This window comes from Rattus norvegicus, chromosome 16 (assembly GCF_021556685.1).
Source record: "Rattus norvegicus strain SHRSP/BbbUtx chromosome 16, alternate assembly SHRSP_T2T, whole genome shotgun sequence".
In the NCBI taxonomy this organism is placed as follows: domain Eukaryota; kingdom Metazoa; phylum Chordata; class Mammalia; order Rodentia; family Muridae; genus Rattus; species Rattus norvegicus.
The window spans coordinates 23,907,801-23,932,682 of record NC_141549.1 but is presented as its reverse complement, the minus strand read 5'-3'; the positions used below and the strand labels follow the sequence as shown (position 1 = coordinate 23,932,682).

Sequence of the window (24,882 nt, the reverse complement as noted above, 5' to 3'; positions counted from 1 at the left end):
CAAAGCTTCTGTAAGGCAAAGGACACGGTGGTTAGGACAAAACGGCAACCAACAGATTGGGAAAAGATCTTTACCAATCCAACAACAGATAGAGGACTTATGTCCAAAATATACAAAGAACTCAAGAAGTTAGACCGCAGGGAAACAAATAACCCTATTAAAATATGGGTTCAGAGGTAAACAAAGAATTCACAGCTGAGGAATGCCGAATGGCTGAGAAACACCTAATGAAATGTTCAACATCTTTAGTCATAAGGGAAATGCAAATCAAAACAACCCTGAGATTTCACCTCACACCAGTGAGAATGGCTAAGATCAAAAACTCAGGGGACAACAGATGCTGGCGAGGATGTGGAGGAAGAGGAACACTCCTCCATTGTTGGTGGGATTGCAAACTGGTACAACCATTCCGGAAATCAGTCTGGAGAATCCTCAGAAAATTGGACATTGAACTGCCCGAGGATCCAGCTATACCTCTCTTGGGCATATACCCAAAAGATGCCCCAACATATAAAAAAGACACGTGCTCCACTATGTTCATTGCAGCCTTATTTATAATAGCCAGAAGCTTGAAAGAACCCAGATGCCCTTCACAGAGGAATGGATACAGAAAACGTGGTACATCTACACAATGGAATATTACTCAGCTATCAAAAACAACGACTTTATGAAATTAATAGGCAAATGGTTGGAACTGGAAATCATCATCCTGAGTGAGCTAACCCAATCACAGAAAGACATACATGGTATGCACTCACTGAGAAGTGGCTATTAGACCAAATGCTTGAATTACACTAGATGCCTAGAACAAATGAAACTCAAGACGGATGATCAAAATGTGAATGCTTCACTCCTTCTTTAAAAGGGGAACAAGAATACCCTTGGCAGGGAAGAGAGAGGCAAAGATTAAAACAGAGACTGAAGGAACACCCATTCAGAGTCTGCCCCACATGTGGCCCATACATATACAGCCACCCAATTAGACAAGTTGGATGAAGCAAAGAAGTGCAGACCGACAGGAGCCGGATGTAGATCGCTCCTAAGAGACAAAGCCAGAATACAGCAAATACAGAGGCGAATGCCAGCAGCAAACCACTGAACTGAGAATAGGACCCCCGTTGAAGGAATCAGAGAAAGAACTGGAAGAGCTTGAAGGGGCTCGAGACTCCATATGTACAACAATGCCAAGCAACCAGAGCTTCCAGGGACTAAGCCCCTACCCAAAGACTATACATGGACTGACACTGGACTCTGACCTCATAGGTAGCAATGCATATCCTAGTAAGAGCACCAGTGGAAGGGGAAGCCCTGGGTCCTGCTAAGACTGAACCCCCAGTGAACTAGACTGGTGGGGGGAGGGCGGCAATGGGTGGAGGGTCGGGAGGGGAACACCCATAAGGAAGGGGAGGGGGGAGGGGGATGTTTGCCCGGATACCGGGAAAGGGAATAACACTTGAAATGTATATAAGAAATACTCAAGTTAATAAAAAATAAATAAATAAATAAATAAATAAATAAATAAATAAAAGAATGCAGAAGACAAATTTGTGTTCAACATACAAAATGAAATGTTTTGAAGTCTCTTGACATCGTCTAAAATTGCCACAGCCATGTACTTCTTTAAACTACTCTTAGCGAATGATTTAGCTCCCTTGAATTTAAGTTTTTATAGGAATAGCCCTCCACTGTTTTTTATTGCTTTTATTAGATAATTGCTTTATTTACATTTCAAATGTTATCCTGCTTCTCTGCTTCCAGTCCAGAAAACCGCTACTCCATCCCATCTCCTCAACCCCTGCCTCCATGAGGGTGAACTCCCACACACCCACACACTCCCTCCTGCCTCCCTGCCCTGGCATTCCCCTATACTTGTCATTGAGCCTTCACAGGACCACGGGTCTCTCCTCCCATTGATGCCCAACAAGGCCCATCTTCTGCTACACATGCTGCTGGAGCCAGGGCTCGTTCCAAGTGTACTCTTTACTTGGTGCTTTAGTCCCTGGAAGCTCTGCGGTATCTGGTTGGTTGATACTGTAGTTCTTCCTATGGGGTTGCACATCCCCTCAATTACCTCAGTCCTTTCACTAACTCCCCCATTGAGGTCCCAGTTCTCAATCCAATGGCTTGCTGAGAGCATCTGCCTCTGATTTGTCAGGCTCTGGCATATTCTCTCAGGAGGCAGCTGTATCAGGCTCCTGTCAGCATGTACCTCTTGTCACCCCAATAGTGAATGGGTTTGGTGACTGCATGTGGGATGGATCCACATATGTGTTACTCTCTGGATGGCCTTTCCTTCAGTCTCTGCTCCATACTTTGTCTTCGTATTTCCTCCTGTGACTATTTTGTACCCCCTTCTAAGAAGTACTGAAGCATCAGATTTTTGTCGTTCTTCTTCTTGAGCTACAAATAGTCTCTAAATTATATGGTCAGTATGCTGAAATTTTGGGATAATATCCACCACCCACTGTATGTTTAGATTCACCAAACATGATGCGGTTTAGGCAAATTAGGGAATTTTAGGATGTGGACATCAGTGGGACTGCTCCGTTATCCACCAGAAAACTCAGGTTTCCTTAGCTATTAACTAAAGATTTAGTGAGTATTATCAAGGAATAAAAACATTAAGATTATGAAGAATCAAGTTAAAAAATCTATTATAATTACAGCCACGATAAATATCCCAGAAAGTTTTATAAAGAAAAGCTTACCAGACAGCCTGAAGTCCGTGGCTTTCATATGAGAGGAATAGAGTAGATCCACAAATTAATATTTGAAGAAGTAACATTTCTAAGAAGAACTTAAAGGAAATTGTGTGAATGAGGAAATAGAGACAGAGTAGCAGGATCCACCCCAAGAACATCAAAACCTAGGGTAGGAAAATGAGTGCTGCCCATTCAAACGAACTGCAATAAGAAAGGTGTGCCTGGCAAAGAGCCAGGGAAAAACTGCAGAAAGAACACTGTCTCCTAATGTGATCCCGATTTTCCCCCTGAAAATACTTCAGGAAGCACATTCAACTTACATCCATTGTTATAAAGAATTATTTTGCACCTAGTCTCTGTGATTCTCTCTGAAATATCTACACACAAAACCTTGAATGTTTCACTCTCTGACTGTCTTAAATGGCATCTTGTTTCAGCATTTAGTAAGTAAAAACTCGGAATTATTGGCAGAAGGTGAATTAACCATGTGGAGATTAGGCAATGGCCTATCTACGGTACTGATCAAGATATATCAAAACATAAAACCTTTGTGTGTGTGTGTGTCTGTGTGTGTGTGTGCGTGTGTGTGTCTGTGTGTGTGTCTGTGTGTCGGTGTGTGTGTGTGCATGTCTGTGTGTGTGTGTCTGTGTGTCGGTGTGTGTGTGTGCCTTTCATACAGGAACGTAAACCATTAAAGCAGGTTACAAACCTGTCAATGTGATTTACTCATAAAATATTAATTCTACGCTCACACTGTTAAAAACATTGGTGTTTGTGTGTCCATGGTAACCTGTGATCATTCAGAATGAGGAGTTTCCTTTATTTTTTCTGAACTTTTCACTATTGTCAATATAATCAAAATAATATGAGGATGGACTCTTGAATGGACACAAACTTGCTGCCTTGTTTTCCTATTATACAATCTTCTGCTTTATCAGGAGCTCTGAAGAATTAGCTACCTGTATGCAGAAAAAGTGTTCTAAATCCTTCTGAAAATGTGCTGTCAACAGAAACAAAATCCTGCGCTTCCTTCACTACATTATTTTTTATAAAGAATAAATACATGATGTTGATCATCACAAACATCTCCCCATTTGATTTCAAGCAGGCATGGTAACAGGATCGGCTCTGCATGGCAAACCTGAGGCCTGAATGATGTAGGAGGAGGAGCCTGAGGCAGAGATGAATCTTTGCTCTCGGCATGATTTATTGTGTGCTGTCTCCCAGGTTTATCACGTCCCTATTTATGATATCAGTGTGTGAGGGTTGTGGGTTTTTGAAATTTTTCTGTTTAATCTTAATTGAATACTGTTGCTGTTTACTTTGGATAATTGAAAGACTGTGTGAATTTTCTCTTGATAACAGACAGACTGTTGGAGATTCCTATGCATGATTTACTGGTTGTGTTCATTTCCTTTGTATGCATGACAGGCACTTAGCTTTTCCTATGGATGACTCTCACGCAATGTATGTGATCTGTGGATGACTGACAGACTGTGCGTGTTTCTAATAGATGACAGGATATGGTCATTTCTTATAAATGATTCTAAGGCTGTAGGGAATTCTTATGGATGATTGATAGGACGTAGGTTCTTCCTCCAGATGATTGCCAGCTTGGGGGTGTGCCATGTGTATTGATGACTAACAAGCTGTAGTTATTTCCTATAAATGATTGACAGGCTGTGGGCATTCCCTATGAATGCCTGACAGGATGTGGGTACTTCCTATGGATGATTTGCAGGTAGCACTCAGTTAATATGGATGACTGACTAGAAGACTGTACATGTTTACTGTGCATATTGAACAATTGTAGATATGTACTATGTATGGTTGACAGGCATTGGGTGTTTTTTTTTTTAATTAACTTGAGTATTTCTTATATACATTTTGAGTGTTATTCCCTTTCCCGGTTTCCAGGCAAACATCCCCCTCCCCCTCCCCTTTCTTATCGGTGTTCCCCTCCCCATCCTCCCCCCATTGCCGCCCTCACCCCATAGACTAGTTCACTGGGGATTCAGTCTTAGCAGGACCCAGGGCTTCCCCTTCCACTGCTGCTCTTACTAGGATATTCATTGCTACCCATGAGGTCAGAGTCCAGGGTCAGTCCATGTATAGTCTTTAGGTAGTGGCTTAGTCCCTGGAAGCTCTGGTTGCTTGACATTGTTGTACATAAGGGGTCTCGAGCCCCTTCAAGCTCTTCCAGTTCTTTCTCTGATTCCTTCAATGGGAGTCCTATTCTCAGTTCAGTGGTTTGCTGCTGGCATTCGCCTCTGTATTTGCTGTATTCTGACTGTGTCTCTCAGGAGAGATCTACATCCGGCCCCTGTTGGCCTGCACTTCTTTGCTTCATCCATCTTGTCTAATTGGGTGGCTGTATATGTGTGGGCCACATGTGGGGCAGGATCTGAATGGGTGTTACTTCAGTCTCTGTTTTAATCTTTGCCTCTCTATTCCCTGCCAAGGGTATTCTTGTTCCCCTTTTAAAGAAGGAGTGAAGCATTCACATTTTGATCATCCGTCTTGAGTTTCATTTGTTCTAGGCATCTAGGGTAATTCAAGCATTTGGGCTAATAGCCACTTATCAATGAATGCATACCATGTGTGTTTTTCTGTGATTGGGTTACCTCACTCAGGATGATATTTTCCAGTTCCAACCATTTGCCTATGAATTTCATAAAGTCTTTGTTTTTGATAGCTGAGTAATATTCCATTGTGTAGATGTACCACATTTTCTGTATCCATTCCTCTGTTGAAGGGCATCTGGGTTCTTTCCAGCTTCTGGCTATTATAAATAAAACTGCTATGAACATAGTGGAGCACGTGTCTTTTTTATAAGTTGGGGCATCTTTTGGGTATATGTTTAAGAGAGGTATAGCTGGGTCCTCAGGCAGTTCAATGTCCAATTTTCTGAGGAACCTCCAGACTGATTTCCAGAATGGTTGTACCAGTCTGCAATCCCACCAACAATGGAGGAGTGTTCCTCTTTCTCCACATCCTCGCCAGCATCTGCTGTCACCTGAGTTTTTGATCTTAGCCATTCTCACTGGTGTGAGGTGAAATATCAGGGTTGTTTTGATTTGCATTTCCCTTATGACTAAAGATGTTGAACATTTCTTTAGGTGTTTCTCAGCCATTCGGCATTCCTCAGCTGTGAATTCTTTGTTTCGCTCTGAACCCCATTTTTAATAGGGTTATTTGTCTCCCTGCGGTCTAACTTCTTGAGTTCTTTGTCTATTTTGGATATAAGGCCTCTATCTGTTGTAGGATTGGTAAAGATCTTTTCCCAATCTGTTGGTTGCCGTTTTGTCCTAACCACAGTGTCCTTTGCCTTACAGAAGCTTTGCAGTTTTATGAGATCCCATTTGTCGATTCTTGATCTTAGAGCATAAGCCATTGGTGTTTTGTTCAGGAAATTTTTTCCAGTGCCCATGTGTTCCAGATGCTGCTCTAGTTTTTCTTCTATTAGCTTGAGTGTATCTGGTTTGATGTGGAGGTCCTTGATCCACTTGGACTTAAGCTTTGTACAGGGTGATAAGCATGGATCGATCTGCATTCTTCTACATGTTGACCTCCAGTTGAACCAGCACCATTTGCTGAAAATGCTATCTTTTTTCCATTTGATGGTTTTGGCTCCTTTGTCAAAAATCAAGTGCCCATAGGTCTGTGGGTTCATTTCTGGGTCTTCAATTCTGTTCCATTGGTCTATCTGTCTGTCTCTGTACCAATACCATGCAGTTTTTATCACTATTGCTCTGTAATACTGCTTGAGTTCAGGGATAGTGATTCGCGTTGGGTGTTTCTTATGAATGATGGTCAGGGTGTAGTCATTTCTTATGAATGACTGACAGACTGTAGGCTTGTCCTTTAGAGAAGTGACAGAGTTGGTATGTGTTTCTTGGGGTTGATTCACAGGCTGTTGACATTACCTATGAATGATTTACAGGCTCTGAGACTGGGCACAGAAACAAAAGGTTAAGAATGGGACGATTTTGAGAGATAGTAGAATGTGTATTGTACTCAGTACACATCTAAGTTACATGTGGGGAGTAAATGGACTGACAGAATGAAAAACTACAGTAGGACAAGTCAGTGTATTTAAAGAAAATATTCAATAAACAGGAAGTTCTTGGAATTCTAATTCAGAATTTATTATTTATATGAAACTGTAACTTAAAGACTAAAGGCCTTTAGATCTACAAAATTATCAAGAAGCATGTGGATTATGGAATATCTACTACTGTGCTATGGTTCTCCTTCATAACCTAGTACAGCCTAACAATAGGAAATAAGGATTAGAGCCTGAGGTGTTTGGTAAAACACGTTTCCTGAAAACCTCACTGCAGATGTGGAAATAAGGGGATCCCCAAAACTTGCTTTCATGCAAGGATGAAGATCAGTGTGCTCCAAGACACTAGGATTTGAGTGAATGAACATGTCCCAGAACTGAGGGACCAGGGGTGGAACCCATACAGAGGGATGATGGCCTGAGTTCAGTCCCTAGAACCCACAATGTGGCGGAACAGAACTGTAGAGTGGCATTGTCCTTTGACCCACACAATTACACATGTGAGTGGGGTACAGGAAATAGAGAGGAAGACAATATCAGTCTCTATCCTTCACATGTGGATCAATGCACACACAAGATGTACACAAGGTTTATACTGGGGTTCAGGGTTATAGATCCAATTCAAAATGTCTTTGTTTGACCCATCTGCAAGCACAAGTCATATTGGTGTAAATATCTCTTGGTGAAAATTTTTGCACTATACTAGAAAATTTATTGAAGTTTCATGATAAAAATTTATCTTATGGTGAAATTTACCATGTTGTATAATATTAACATACATATACATATACATATACATACACACACACACACACACACACACACACATACACACATATGGCCTAGAGAGATGGAGACGCAGTTAAGAGTTCTAGTTTTGTTTGTAGAGCACTCAGTTTTAATTGCTAGCACATCGCTGGCCACTCAAAACCAACCATCTGTAAATCCAGTTCCAGGGGAACCAGCACTGGGTTCTATCACACATACTGCATAGAAAACGCACAGCAGTAAAAACTCCTACATATAAATCTAATCAATTTAATGATAGACAAAGAAAATAAAATGTATTAACTTCTTGACCTAAAACATGTGCCCAATAACGGGCTCTTAAAGAGACCATGGAAAAGAATTGATAAACTAACTCAATGTTTCTGTTTTCTGTACAGAAGGCCTATGAGCTGCTGTCTTCAGGTACGCAGCTCTCATATGCCTAGGAGCCTAAAGTAGGTATGCAATCCAGTGGGGCTCAGTGAAAAGGAAGCTAAGCATGACCTCTCCCCTCTCAGTAAGGAGCCTATAAAATAAAGGATGCCCAGTGCTACACTCCACAGAGCCAAGAAGACTGAACAAAAGAAGGGCACAAGAAAGGATAATTGAGAATATGGAAGGGTCATGGAAGGCATATGGATGAAGGGAAGCAGTTGGGAAAGGAGAAAGGAAGGAATAGGGTCACTGAGGGTCCAGTGTGGGGAGGGGGAGGGAACTATGATAATGAATGGAAATCTGCAACAGATAGGGGTGGTGAGTGAGGAGGCGACCTCAGAGAGAGACAGACACTGAGGTAGGGGAGGCAACAAGAATCACTGGAGCTTGTGACTCACTGCACTGGGGATACAGAGCATGGGGATCCTGGCTCTTCTAGCTATGCAGGAAGCCCAGTGGAGCAACTGGAACATCGACCCAACCACAAAACTTTAAATCCAAATTTTTTCCTGTCTACAGGAAATGAAGGAATAGGGCTGGAGGGGAGACTGAGGGAACAGCCAACCAATAACCCACCCAACTTGAAACTGATCCCTTGAACAAGCGACAGTCCCTGACTCTGAATGATACCCTGTTATGCTAGCAGACAGAGTCTAGCAGAGGCTGTCTGGAGAGGTTGCACCCAGCAGCTGACTTAGATGTACACACCCACAGCTAAAATTGGATGGATCTTGAAGACTCTTATGGAAGAAAAAGTAGAAGGATTGCAGTCCCTCAGAGGATAAGAACGCAACAGGAAGACTAACAAAATCGATTGACCTGGACTCTTAGGGCTCTTAGAGACTGATCCACCAACCAAAGAATATACAGAGGCTGGTCCTAAGCCTCCACACACATAGGTAGCACATATGGAGCTCGATCTTCGTGTGAGTCCCAAAAAAAACTGCAGCAGGGACTATCCTTAAAGCTGTTGCCCGTATGCGGGATATGTCCTTCTATCTAGACGGCCTTGTCTGGACTCAGTGGGAGAGGAAGGGCATAGTCTCACAGAGACTTCATGTTCCAGGGTGGGAAGATAACCAAGTGGCCCCTACCCTCTCAGAGGAGAAGGAGGCGGGGCGCAAGGGAAGGATTGTGGGAGAGGCTGACAGGGAGGGGGCAGTGAGCAGGATGTAAAGTAAACAAGTAAAAAATAAAATTGAAAATAATTGAACATTTTTTCTAGGAAGCATCACATGGCACAACTGAGTCTCCAGTGAAACAATAAATTTTTACTTCAGTCTACTATCACATTATACCTTTAACTCTACAATTTATATATATGATCAATTCTCCCACACAGACTGCTGTGGCATTCCAATCGATCCTGGAGGAACATCAAGGGTCTAGGGATCAGGAGCTGCAGCCACTAGAAGAAAAACAAGAATTATCAACAGTATCATCAGGCACATCACTGGTGATATTGTCATGCCCAGCATCAACAACATCAGTATCATTATCATCGGGATCAATGTAGTGAGAAACAGTGAGAAGGTGGATGCTTCTCTTGTTATTTTTAATCTCAGAAGTTGCTTCTTTTGGAATGTTGCGGTCAAAGGCTATGCTAACCTCAGAAGTCAGAGTTCAGAATGACAGCATTAAATAGACAATAACATTTAACAGGAAGTTACCCCTGCTTAGTCATTCAGGAAACACAAGGTCTTCACTGGGAGTGACCATAATCTCCTCATTCTAGACTAGAAAACAACCAATCAGAAAACAGTTTTACATGTCACTTGTATTTGTCCAAACTGGATTTATCATGTTACTAAAAATATATAAATTGAAAAAAAGTTTCAGGTTCTAGGTTATTCATGAATAGCCCTATAGAAGCATGAAATTTATTAACAAAACAGACCTAGGTTTCAAGGGAAAAAAATTCATCTATTTTAAGCTACTATTTTTGTCTAACTAATCTGATCCAACTTTTTTGTCAGTGGGAGCTCCTTGGCCATTTTCTTCATGCCATGCATGTTGAATTTGGATTTTCATCCATGTTATGACAGAGAAAAGTGAGGATACAAGCCATAAAAAAGGCAAAAAGGGGATGTGTGCTATCGCTGGTGCCCAAAGATATCCACCCACCCTGAGAGGGTTCATGCTGTGGTTTATTGGTTCAGCTGACGCAGAAGCATCAAAATTATCAACAGGTGCCTGAGTAGCAGGCAGACCTTCTTCTATGTCAGGAATAAAAGAAGATTCCTCATCTGAAGAAGCAGTATAAAATATTTCTTCTTCACTAAGGGATATCAAAAGAGTCAGGTTAGTCATTTGAATGGAGTCAAGGGAATAACAAGTGCAGGAACCAGGAGTGGGCTCTGGGTCAGCATGGGGTTTGTACCTTGTACTCTCCTTGTAAAGAGGTAAATCAACTACATAATCCAATCCAATGTGACTAGCTGGTCCTGAGTCACCTGACACAGTACTGTCATCAGCATTTGTATGGGACAGCTCGGGCTCATCTGCAGTCAGACTGTCAGCGGAATTGGTGGACTTAGTCGGCGCAAGCTCAGCTGCAGTCAGACTGGCAGCGGCAGTGGTGGACTTAGTCGGCACAGGCTCAACTGCAGTCAGACTGTCAGCGGCATTGGTGGACTTAGTCGGCACAGGCTCAACTGCAGTCAGACTGTCAGCGGCAGTGGTGGACTTAGTCGGCGCAGGCTCAGCTGCAGTCAGACTGGCAGCATCCTTGGTGGACTTAGTCAGTGCAGGCTCAGCTGCAGTCAGACTGGCAGCCTCCTTGGGGGACTTAGTCTGCGCAGGCTCAACTGCAGTCAGACTGTCAGTGGCAATGGTGGACTTAGTTGGCGCAGGCTCAACTGCAGTCAGACTGTCAGCGGCAATGGTGGACTTAGTTGGCTCAGGCTCAACTGCAGTCAGACTGGCAGCCTCTTTGGTGGACTCATTCTGCGCAGGCTCAGCAGCATCCAGGCTGTCAGCAGTAGAAGTGGAAGGTCCAACATCAGCAGCAGCCTCAGAAGGCACGGAATGGAAATTTTCCATTTTAGTTTTTTCATCCTATAAGGAAAATTATCATTGTTATTTTTGATTTAAAATTCACTGATTTTATTCATTTCATCACCCTTCTGATAAAGTCAGGACCTTGATTTATAGTCCCCAAACTATTTCTGTATTCCGTCGATATTTAGCACTACATTCAATGATATTCAGTAACGTCTGCTTCCTTTCAGGATGAGTAAACGGCCCAGAGTCTTTAAAAATCTTCAATGTGGACATTCTTAGGTTTAAACTTACCACTATTCTGCTCTTTGGGATCTAAACTCATGGTACCCTTTAAGATGGAAATATATAAAAAGAAGTGACAAAATGTGTTTCTTGGCCTCTGATGTTTTGCTCTGCTTCTCCTCTAAATAACGATTTTGTAATATTCTCTCTCCTTCATATTCTATGGTTCATCCCAAAAGTTCCACCAGAGAACTACTACACCTGATAAAAAACTTCAGCAAAGTGGCTGGGTATAAAATTAACTCAAATAAATCAGTAGCCTTCCTCTACACAAAAGAGAAACAAGCCGAGAAAGAAATTAGGGAAACGACACCCTTCATAATAGTCCCAAAGAATATAAAGTACCTCAGTGTGACTTTAACCAAGCAAGTAAAAGATCTGTACAATAAGAACTTCAAGTCTCTGAAGAAAGAAATTGAAGAAGACCTCAGAAGATGGAAAGATCTCCCATGCTCATGGATTGGCAGGATTAATATAGTAAAAATGGACATTTTACCAAAAGTGATCTACAGATTCAATGCAATCCCCATCAAAATACCAATCAAATTCTTCACAGAGTTAGAACAATTTGCAAATTCCTCTGGAATAACAAAAAACCCAGGATAGCTAAAACTATCCTCAACAATAAAAGGACTTCAGGGGGAATCACTATCTCTGAACTCAAGCAGTATTGCAGAGTAATAGTGATAAAAACTGCATGGTATTGGTACAGAGACAGACAGATAGACCAACAGACTAGAATTGAAGACCCAGAAATGAACCCACACACCTATGGGCACTTGATTTTTGACAAAGGAGCCAAAACCATCCAATAGAAAAAAAAATAGCATTTTCAGCAACTGCTGCAGTTCAACAGAAGGTCAACATGTAGAAGAATGCAAATCGATCCATGCTTATCACCTTGTACAAAGCTTAAGTCCAAGTGGATCAAGGACCTCCACATCAAACCAGATACACTCAAACAATAGAAGAAAAAGTGGGGAAGCATCTGGAACACATGGGCACTGGAGAAAATTTCCTGAACAAAACACCAATGGCTTATGCTCTAAGATCAAGAATGGACAAACAGGATCTCATAAAACTGGAAAGGTTCTGTAAGGCAAAGGACACTGTTGTTAGGACAAAACGGCAACCAACAGATTGGGAAAAGATCTTTACCAATCCTACAACAGATAGAGGGCTTATATCCAAAATAGACAAAGAACTCAAGAAGTTAGACCACAGGGAAACAAATAACCCTACTAAAAAATGGGGTTCAGAGCGAAACAAAGAATTCACAGCTGGGGAATGCTGAATGGCTGGGAAAAAACCTAAAGAAATGTTCAACATTTTTAGTCATAAGGGAAATGCAAATCAAAACAACCCTGTGATTTCATCTCACACCGGTAAGAATGGCTAAGATCAGAAACTCAGGTGACAGCAAATGCTGGCGAGGATGTGGTGGGATTGCAGACTGGTACAACCATTCTGGAAATCAGTCTGGAGGCTCCTCAGAAAATTGGACATTGAAATACCCGAGGACCCAGCTATACCTCTCTTGGGCATATACCCAAAAGATGCCCCAACTTATAAAAAAGACACGTGCTCCACTATGTTCATAGCAGTCTTATTTATAATAGCCAGAAGCTGGAAAGAACCCAGATGCCCTTCAACAGAGGAATGGATACAGAAAATGTGGTACATCTACACAATGGAATATTACTCAGCTATCAAAAACAATGACTTTATGAAATTCATAGGCAAATGGTTGGAACTGGAAAATATCATCCTGAGTGAGGTAACCCAATCACAGAAAAACACACATGGCATGCACTCATTGATAAGTGGCTATTAGCCCAAATGCTTGAATTACCCTAGATGCCTAGAACAAATGAAACGAAGATGGATGATCAAAATGTGAATGCTTCACTCCTTCTTTAAAAGGGGAACAAGAATATCCTTGGCAGGGAATAGAGTGGCAAAGTTTAAAACAGAGGCAGAAGGAACACCCATTCAGAGCCTGCCCCACATATGGCCCACACATATACAGCAGTCCAGTTAGACAAGATGGATGAAGTAAAGAAGTACAGGCCGACAGGGGCCGAATGTAGATCTCTCCTGAGAGACACAGCCAGAATACAGCAAATACATAGGCGAATGCCAGCATGAAACCACTGAACTGAGAACGAGACCCCCGTTGAAGGAATCAGAGAAAGGACTGGAAGAGCATGAAGGGGCTTGAGACCCCATATGAACAACAAGGCCAAGCAACCAGAGCTTCCAGGGACTAAGCCACTACCCAAAGACTATACATGGACTGACCCTGGGCTCCGACCTCATAGGTAGCAATGAATATCCTAGTAAGAGCACCAGTGGAAGGGGAAGCCCTTAGTCCTACTAAGACTGAACTCCCAGTGAACAAGATTGTTAGGGGGAGGGTGGTAATGGGAGGAGGATGGGGAGGGGAACAGGGGGGAGGGGCTAGGGGGACGTTGGCCTGGAAATCGGGAAAGGGAAATACAATCGAAATGTAAATAAGAAATACTCAAGTTAATAAAGAAAAAAAATAAAAATAAAAATAAAAAGTACCTGAGTTCCATGTCTTTGCTAAGTTCTTCCTAGAATAAAAATTACTCAGGTTCATCACCTGTAGTAGTTAATTGGAAACCAAATTGATCTAGGCATAAACGAAGAGCATTTGAGTTTGGTTTCTATAAATTTACAGTTTCTAATGATTCCATTATGTGTAATAATTATATCTGAACTTCCTCTTTCCTAATGATGAAATTAGAGGTCTAGAGGAAGGTAGTTAGCTACGTGTTGACAGTATGCAGTGGAGTAAGGAGTAAGTAGTGTGTGTAAGATCAGCAGACACACCCTTCTGCTTGCTTTGTAACTTCTGAAAGGGGATTTAAACAGGAAAGATGGCTGTTACTTTTGAATTTGTTTCTGTACTTTCTGTGACAAAATATCTGATGGGGAAAACCAGTCACTTATTTCAAGGAAGGAACAGGGAGGCCTGACTTTTGGCAGTACATTATTGGTTCTCACAGGCTGTTAGACCGGGAAGCAGATAACACAGTACTGGTACCACAAGTAGTCACAGCCATTAAAATCTACCACTGAAAACCTTCTGCTAGCGAGGCCAGACCCCAAAAGTTAAACAATCTCCCAAACAGTGGCCAAGTGTTCAAACACATGAACTCACATCTCTTTGTCTGATCCTCCCATGCACTGCTTAGCATTTGTGTTAATGTTAAATAACCCCGCCCCACACACACACATGCAGAGTTTATCTACTGTTTGTCTGTTAATGCTAACCAAAGTGTAAATCATGCTACAAATGTGATAAACCTACTTGGAAGCCTGACTGATAACTTGAATTTGATACCTGAGACTGGAAACAGAGGAAGGGAAAGATTGATTCATACAAGTTATCTTTTGATACCCACAATTCAACTTACATTCTCGTACTCCCCAAATAAATTAAGAACCGGACGTCCTTGAACTGACAGAGACCACCCTGCCTGCTTTATGAGTTCGTGAATTAACTGTGTACTCCAACATACCCAGCCACATGTTGTGGGCACCCTGCCTATAAGTACTTTGGACTTCAATGGGTAAAACCAGAATGCTGAGGTCCTGTCCAGGAAGTTAAGAAATATCAGAAGACTGACTTCTTATTTCCCCTGATGATAATTTTAATCTTTTTGCCTATCAAACATATTAAATCTGTGTGCTGGAAAAGGGGCTGAGGAGTTTAAAACATTCATTGCTCCTCCAGGACACCTGGCTTTGCTTTGTAAAACACATAATATTGGCTGACAAAGTTCTGGAACAACAAGAACAAAGGATGAAATGACCTCTTCTGATTTTTGTGGGAAGCACACGCACATGGTATACAGACAGAATACACGCAAAACATTCACACACATAAAGTCAGTCAATCCAAAGTAAATGAAACACAACTATGGTGGTCGCTTTCATGTTGACTGTACCTATTTCCAGGAGCATGTACTATTTGGTTTCTGTATTTTTATGAGTTCTCCTCAGTGAGTTAAAAACATGCTCATTTTCTGTTTTTTCTTCTGTTTCCATAGTCTAATTTACTATTATTACATTTTATGACAGTGCTTCTCAACCTGTCTGTCATACCCTATTGGAGGAGGGCATAGAACAGTCTCACACAGGTTGGCAAAGACCTTCTGAAAATACCAATACGACATTACAGTTGATGATATTATCAATCTGACACTGATGCAGTAGCAACAAAACAGTTGTATGGTTGGGAATCACCACAGCATGAGGAACTGTATTAAAGGTCACAGCATTAGGAAGGTTGAGAAGCACTGCCTAATGCAGTGACTGGCAAGGAGTGAGGATATGGAGAGTGTGAAGGGAATGCTCAAGGCTGATCTTTCTCTACTCGTTCACTACTTGCACTAGGAAGGCATAGGCACAAACACCCATCACTCCCCTTCACAAAAGGAAATAGGTTACTTCTCACATCAGTGGGGATTACTGTTGCAGATGTATTTTCTTCCCATACTTCAAGAATTGGGTCTACCCGAGAAGACACATAAACTCCAGATTTTCTAAAACTGTTCTGGCTCTTCTTAGGTTTTATGTGGATCTTTCTCCCTGATTCTCCCTGCAATGCAGAGGGGACAGTTAACTTTTTATTTGGTCCCGAAATTAACTCTTTTCTTTTATGATGCATGCTTTTAAATCAACTTTATTACTTAGGAATTACAGGATATTGACACATGAAAATTAAAATTCATTATTAAATATAAAATATCTTCTAATATGCCTACTTACAACTTAGCAGAGGAAGACGGTAATGGGGGGAGGATGGGGAGGGGAACACACATAGAGAAGGCGACAGGGAGGGGCTAGGGTTTGGGGAGGGTTTAGGGAGATGTTGGCCAGAAACCCGAAAACAGAATAAGAATCGAAATCTAAATAAGAAATACCCAAGTTAATAAAGATGAAAAAAATTGCATGCATTTTCCTGAGGGTCAAGTCACTTAGGAGATTCCTGGATTATAGAAATGTCTGGACTTACTAAGAAGTACTTATTATATATAAGTGCACTGTAGCTGTCTTCAGACACACCAGGAGAGATCATCAGATCTCATTATAGATGGTTGTGAGCCACCATGTGGTTGCTGGGAATTGGATTCATCAAGACCTCTGGAAGAGCAGTCAGTGCTCTTAACCACTGAGCCATCTCTCCAGCCCAGGAAAACCCGTATGGGAGAGGGTGAGGGGGAAGGGATGGGGGCTCATGGACAGGAAACCGGGAAGGGGAAAAACATTGGAAAAGTAAAGAAATATATCTAATAAAGAATTTTTAAAAAAGAAATATTATGGTCTAGTAACAGTCACATTTTAAAATCAGTCAAATGTGTACTCACCTCTGCAAACAATACTTGTCAAACATCAGACATCTTCTATTGTACAAGGACTGTGTTCAATCTTCCACTCACTATGTCTTTTGAGTCCATTCTCTTATTGGCCACCACTACCCACAAGGACTTACTGCTCACTTGCAGTTTGTAGAAATCTCCACATCTACAATGTAGACTCCCTTGAGCAATCTTTCCATATAAAACTGATCCCAGTTACACTATTGCTGAATTATAACAAAATTCATAAGAAAATTAATTTCACAATGAAGCATTTTACCTTCACAGAGGAGGTAGAGCTGACATTATCCACATTCACACACCTAGGAACAACAAAGGAGGGCTTGTCAGGGAGCCTTTAGAATAACAGCATGCAACATTCTTCCAACCTCAGTTTTGTGGCTCAATCCCTTCTTCGTGAATAAGAAACCCAGGCAAACTAGCCAGTAAACTTCAGGGGATTCTCTGTCACCACCTCCTGCCTCATCGTACGTGCCCCAGGATTCAGATGCACGTGAGATCATCAGACTTCATGTGGATTCTGAGAATCCAAACTTCCATTCTCACAGACTCATGGCAAGCACTTTATCCACTGAATCATCTCCCTACCTAAGGATGTTTGTCCATATCTCATGCTGTGTGGGAGATAGGTCTAGTAGTTTGAACATGGTTTGCTCTACAAATAATTGTTTAGCTTGTGATTATAGAAGAAATAAAGAAGCTGAAATCGTTGTACACAAAGGCAAAGACAGTGTCATGTTCTGAACTTTATACTTTTTACAGATTAATGTATTGTACAATGCACACATTCTCACCATGGTGATCTTCCTGTAAGTTGCATACCAGCTTCTAAATAGGGAAGCAAAATTTGTCACTAAACAACTATAGGAAACATGACAATAAGTGCAAAGGCTAATATTTGTGACCCTATATCTTTTGGCACCATTTATGAAAAGCCTTTAAAGTGAATAGTTATTTGTAAATAATAAATATATGCAAAAACCTTCCTTCCCATTTCCTAGTATATTTTAAAGACAAAGAGAAAATTTCATCAAAAGTTACTACTTATAAAAATTGTTGTGCAAATTACCTATGATCCTGATCACTATCAGACACAGAAATTACCATCTTAGCCTGAATTGTTGTCCCATAGTGAAGGGTTAAAAGGACAGCGTCATGTTGCCACTGCTGCTTTTTGCCTCTGGACTAGGGATGTTTGCAGCGCTCTAAGTGAGCATGCTCATCTGGTACAGCAGTGAAAGGGGCTGCTACAAAGGTCGACTTGAACTTCCTTCACTGTGGAGGAACATTCATTGCTACCACCGGGAAGCACAGTCTCTGGTGACTGTCATTGCAGGACAGTCAAGTATAGGAGACCCAAAGAACTTTACAAAACATTTCCAGCTGCAAGTGTGACAAAGCTCTTGAGAGATCAGTGTGTTACTGTAGTCGAGATCTTCTGAAGAAGATGTTAAGGGCCCTCAGATCTAGCATTGACCCCTAGCTCATTTCCAGCAAAAAGAAGTTCAACATCAACTTCCATTGCCGGCCATGGCAAGAGCAACTGGAAAGACTTCCTTAGTAGTTATGCAACATGAATTATTACTCCAGAGAGAGAAGCATGAAAGAAACTTGCAGATAGAGCAGCAATCTCACATAAAACATTTTTAAAATATATTTCCACATATAAACCATAGTGTGTCTCAAGTTTCACTCTCTGGATAAAGCCTGTCCTTGAAACATGCTTCAGAGAATGAACAACCCTAGTTCATTTCCTTTACAGTATGTAAAACTCCACTGCACACCCCTTGGCATTGCCCATGACCAGAGCAAGTTTTTGTCCTATCAACAAATGGGCTGAGAAAATGTCTCTATGGTGGACCATATGCTCAGCATGTGTGGGGCCTCTTTCAGTCCTCGACAACACAAACAAAACTCCAGTGCTGAAATACATTTTTAAAAAAGACACCCACATTATGATAATTCTGTTTCCCTCAGGGTTATGTGAAGAGGGTCATTTAGGTTCCTCTACACTATTCTCTGGCTGGCTCTCTCCAAAGGCACAGTAGGTATGAGAGATGCTGTGGTGTAGGTTGCTGAAAGGATAAATTCTGTGGTGCTTCTCCCACTGTTGGAATCTAATCTTATTCAGACTCAATCAAGGGATCATTCAGTGCTGTGTACTGGAGAATGATGTGGTTTTTCAACCTTCCATCTACTGTGTCAATGTTGTTTGTACTGGAAATTTTGTCTTGCAGCATATAAATCAAGTATCACTATATCTTTTGCTAATTAATAGGACTACAGGGAAAAGGTGCTGTCAGAGTAGCCCATATGGAGGCCGCTTTCATTGAATGCTAAGAATATCAGTTTTTATTCCCCAGCACTACCTACAAATCTCACACACTATTCACTTCTCCAAGGGTTCCTGAGTGAGCCAGATATTTATAATATCAAGATATTTACATCAAATGGAAGACATCTAAAAATAACTATAAGATAATCTATGAATTATCAAATAAGTATGATTGAAATATTATGAAGGGAAAAATTCCAGATTATGCTAAAAACATTTAGTCTCCAAAACATAATGAAAGTAATTGAATATTGTTTTGGTTTGTTTTTTAACCTTATCATATTTTACAGACACTAACACCTATAATACGTAGCATTAATCATATATATATTATATATAAAAAACTGAAATAAAAATGTATTTTATTACAAAGTCAACTTACTGCTATGTGTCTAGAGAAGACACAAATCATGGAATAGTGTATTTTTTGTATCATAAGACACTACACGCATGAGTAGTTCAATTTGAAGAAGCTAACACATCAGACGGTATAATTTGAATTTGACATTTCTTAGAAACAATACCTTAATAAATCTATAGTCTAAAAATTGTTGCCAGCAAGTGAACAAAGAATATAAATATATTTGTATTTGATTTCCTTATTCTTTTTATAGTAAGGGTAGAATCAGTAGAGGACTTACACTTAATCTTACCTGAATTATGCTGGATAGATGTTTTCAGAATGGATTTTAGCTGTCTTGGTGATCTTACTCAACTGTGGGGTATTTTAAGATTGTTATGTTAATATTCATATTAAACATTAATCCAATGCACTGAATTACTTCTTGTTTGATTTCCTAACTTATATTACATTACAAGTCTGGGAATACTTTCCTTTCAACTTTTCCCAATGTGGAAAAAAGGGAAGGAATTTAGCAACACAAATGAAACCATTACACAGTTACACTCACACACACACACACACACACACACACACACACACACACACACACACCTCTCCAGCTTTTGCTCTCATAGCTATACCAAGTGATATTTTTAATCTGTAGATGCAATGGAATTAGTCCCCTGACTACATTAATCATAACAGTCTCTGCCCCTGATGCAACAAAGCACCTTTTCCCATGATACTTTGTGAATATTTCACTATCTATGATGGTATCACCCAAGTGGTTTGCTTGTCGAACATCAAATAGATTTCTGTTGCTGCTAGAACTCTTCAAAACCCACCACTGCTTTTGTAATGTTCAAGCTGCTCCTTCTTAACTCATGCATGAATGAATCCTGAAGTCACAATATGCCTGTTTCTGTGCCATTTATGCGTTTTTATGAACATAAGAAGGTAATAACAGAAAAAAAGAACAATAAGACTAAGCGCATTGAGACTGTGAAACTGTTTGCACTTCCAAGTATAAGTTAAAATGCATATTTTGCAAGGAGTCTTTGAACAGTTTTAGTATGGAAAAGTTTGAATCTTGATTTTTGACATTAGCTTGTATGATTTAGGAAATTTTAAACATGGAGGGAATAAGTCATTTGATAGTATTTATAAAATGTTTTCCTGATGTAGAGCCCAAATAAAGAGAACAACATAATTGTCTTCTCTTGTGGAGGTAATTACTCTTAATGAGCACAGAATTAGCTTGAAATACACCTTTTAATTTTCTACCAAACCAGTGTCTAACCTAGCATCCTGGACAGGAATGGATGGGCCTTCACCTGTATGTTCATGTCCAACTGATGTGGAAGGCAAAAACCCCTTTTATACAGAGATAAATAATTGTCACATGGTCATTTAGTTCTATACATTCAGCTAACCTATTGAGATTCAAAGGATCTGTTACTGTGGAAAGCAGATCATATGAATGGATAATTGACGGGTGGAACTTTCAGGAAGACATGGGACTTGTGGAATAATTAAAAGGTGAATGATTCCCTCTAGTTCCCATGCCAGGTGGAATCACATGCTCTAGATGTTTCTCTGTCCTCCATTTTCACACACTGTCTCCATAAAGGGTTGTTCCCAACCTGAAACCCACATCACGTTCCGTGGGCCATGCTAGTGTGGCCAAATGTCAAGCTAGCCCCAAGCATTCTATAGCCTAGCACGGCTTCCTGTCACAGACTCTTCTCACACTCCCAACAACCCAGTGAAGTCATGACTCAACAAACTGTAACCCAGCAACCAGAGTCATATGTTAATTACTTAATGAACAATACATTCGCACAATTAACTCATAACTAACTTATAAGGACATAAACCGCCCACCAAGATAAGATATAGTTTGTTCATCTAGACACACAAAATCCTGTACATATCCATCCCTTCAGAATAACCATAACACCCAATAAATGTACAGAGAGAATTCTTAACATCCACCTTCAAATTCTCTCAGCCTGTCATTGGATGGACTGCAACTCATGGGTGTCTTCCAACATCTATGATATATGCTACACCTTTGCATTCATAGCTGGTGCCAAAGGAGGAAAGAAATTGTTGCCATCCTCTAGTAATGACTGACTGAGAATCATTCCAAATTATGTAACATGTCAGACAAGATGAATGACTGAAATGATAACTATGAGTGTGGGTCTTAGTGCACAAGTATTTAGTAAGGCTTTGAAAAGCCAAAGAATCTTAAGTAGACACTAACTTGCACAGTTAATCCTAGCAGGCTCTTTTTAAAAACTGTATAGTTTGTTCTTGGAAATGGTGGGTGAGTATAATTTTCATTTTCTTATGAAATACACTGAACAAGTTTTCAACCTAAAATTATATTCAGAATATTGTGGGACCTGTAAGACACAAGTCTCAAAGTATACCCAAAATAATTTACTTATTATCTTTGCATTTCTCTAGTATTAATGTATTGTTAAACCTTACCGGGACAAAGGCCTTTCATCGTTAAAAACAAATACTTCTGAAAATAAAAACAAAGAATGTATTATTACAAGTATAGAAGAATATTACGAATAATCAGACTCATTATTAGTATCAATGTCTATAAGAGCAATCTAGAGAGTATTCTAGAGTAAATATTCATTTGTAGCCAATTACTTCACTTAGAACCAATCCATTCCCTATATATTTCAAATCAAGGATGACAGCAATTTATCAAACATTAATGTCTAGAAATAAATAGCCGTAAACAATTGCGATGATCCTAACTGAACTCTCTCAGAATGACAGAAAGCCCAATCCTTACCAGTATGAATATAATCAACTGTGATTCTTTTTACTCTGGGCTAATGATTCTGGAAAGAATAACAGATTGGGTCTGGTGGTGCATAACATGAATACCAACACTGAGGAAGCAAAAACACATTGATCACTGTGATTCCTTAGACAAACAGAACTACAATTTAGTGAGACAATGTCTCAACTTCACCCGTAAAAAGAGAAAAACCCAGAGCCCACCTCAGGACACTGCACCTGAAAAACACCCAGGGATAAACAGTTGGTTGAGGGCCAGCATGAGAATACATTCAACAAGAGCCAAATCAACATGACACATCCTGAGCCCAGATATCCTACTACAGCAAGACCTGGATATCCTAACACAATCAAAGCACAATGAAATTACTTTGAAACCAATCTTATTGATATGATAGAGGAATTTAAAGGAGAAATTAATAAATCCCTTAAAATGTACAGGAAAATATAATCAAACAGGTGAAAAATGAATAAAACATGTCAATACCTGCAAATGATAAAAAAAGAAATAAAGGAAACAAACTGATGGAACCTTGGAGATGGAAAATCTACAAAAGAGAACAAGAACAGAAGCACAGCCAACACAATAAAAGAATTGGAAGAGATGATCTCAGGCATAGAATATATACTTTAAGAAATTAATACATCATCCAAAGAAAAGGTTACCTAAAAAAATGACTGACCCAAAATGTTCAGATAGTCTGAGACACTGTGAAATTTCCTACTAAGAATAATAGCCATGAGCAAAAGTGGAGAGTACGAGCTCCAAGGATGAGAACATATGTTCAGCAAAATCATAGAAGATAATTTATACAACGTAAAGAAAGAATGCTTATGAACATAAAAGAACCTCACAGAACACCAAATTGATTAGTGTTCCCAACACATAATAATCTCTTCACAAAACGAGAATGGTAGGAATTAACACTCATTGGCTATTAATATCTCTCAATATAAGTGAACTCATCTTCCCCACTAAAAAGACACAGCCTGACAAGCAGGATGTGAAATTAGGACCAAATCTATGAAAAATAGGAATGGAAGAAGTTTCCCAGAGTAAAGGCACAGAAAATATCCTCAACAACATCATAGAAGAAAACATCCCAAACTTCAAGAAAAAGATGCCTATCTACACACAAGAAGCTTAAAGTACAAATAATACTTTATTGTGCCAGAAAAGAAAATCCTCCAGCTACATAATACCAAAACAGTAAATCCACCAAAAAAGAGAGAAAATTAAAAAGCGGCAAGGAGAAAGAGGCAAGTAACATATTACATATAAAGGCAAACCAATCAGAAATATACCGAACTTCTCAACAGAGAATTAAAAGCCAGAAGTGCCAATGAGATGTCTTCTAGACCCTAAGAGACTACAACTGTCAGCCCAGACTACAACACTTAACAAAATTTTCAAACAACATACATGGAGTAAAAAGATATTTTGTGACAAAACCAAATACAAACTATATCTTTCTACTAATCCATACCTACCAGGGATGCTACAAGCAAAACTCCAAGACAAGTAGAGTAACTGAACTCAACAAAACAGAAGAAATTAATAATCACACAGCAAAACCAATAGAAGAGAAAGACATGCAAACCAACATCAAAATAATAAGTAAAAGCAATCGTTAGTCATTAATACCTCTGAACAGGAACAGATTCACTTGCCAAACAAAAAGACAGGGTCTAAGAGAGCAGATGTATAAACAGAATCTATCGTTCTGTTGCATATTGAAACGGAACTCAGCCACAAAGATAAAAACTACCACAAAATAAAGGGCTGAACCAAAGGACTGAAAAGCAAATGGACCCAAGACTCAAGCTGAAGCAGTCAATCTAATAACTGGTAAAATAGACCTTCGATCAGAAATAATCAAAAGAGATGGGAAAGGACACTGCATACGAATCAAAGGAAAATACACCAACATGATGTCTCAATTCTGAACAATGCCTGAGATGCAAGGGCATCCTGCTTCATAAAAGAAACATTTACTAATTTGGCTAAAGCTTAAACCACACCTCAAACCTCACAAATTAAGAGTAGGGGGCATCAACTACATATTATCACTATTATGACCAAAGGACATGTCACCAAAAGAGAAACTAAACTGAAAAATTATGCAACTCATAGATGGCATGTACCAAATGGACCTAACAGATATCTACAGAACCTTTCACACAAATAAAAAATATGTACCGTCTCAGCATCTCATGGAATGTTCTCCAAAATTGAACATATATAGATACAGATCTACATCAACAGATAAAAGAAAAGGGAAAAAAAGAACCAACAACAATCCCCCCAAAAAACTCTTGCATCTAATAAGGTCACCATGGACTAAAGCTGGACTACATCAACAAGAAAACAATAGAAAGCATACAATCTGATAGAAACTGAACAATGCTATGCTCGGTGACCACTGGTGCAAGAAGAAATCGAAGACTTTCTAGAATTCAATGAAAATGAAGGCACAAAACATCCCAACTTAGGGAACACAATAAAAGCAGTGCAAAAGGAAAGTTCATAGCACTATGTCCCTTCATAAAATGGAGCAATTTCATAAATCAGCTAAACATCAAATCTGAAATATTGAAAAAAGAAGCAAACAGGCTCAAGAGAAGATGGTATGAAAATAAACATAGAAACATGGCAAACAATACAGAGAACAAAACCAAGGGCTGCTTACTCAAACCCACTGACATGT

The 24,882-nt window shown here is 40.0% G+C and overlaps 1 protein-coding gene across 1 annotated transcript; it reads right to left on the bottom strand.

Moving 5' to 3' along the window:
* Positions 1-9,427: 9,427 nt before the first annotated feature.
* LOC148000476 (uncharacterized) lies at positions 9,428-22,286 on the bottom strand. Its single transcript, XM_087589589.1, is given in 8 exon segments — positions 9,428-10,249; positions 10,352-11,028; positions 15,758-15,886; positions 16,927-16,969; positions 17,462-17,495; positions 19,656-19,717; positions 21,845-21,881; positions 22,262-22,286. Coding segments are annotated over 8 exon segments (1,335 nt in total). The 3' UTR covers positions 9,428-9,921.
* Between the last annotated feature and the right edge of the window lie 2,596 nt (positions 22,287-24,882).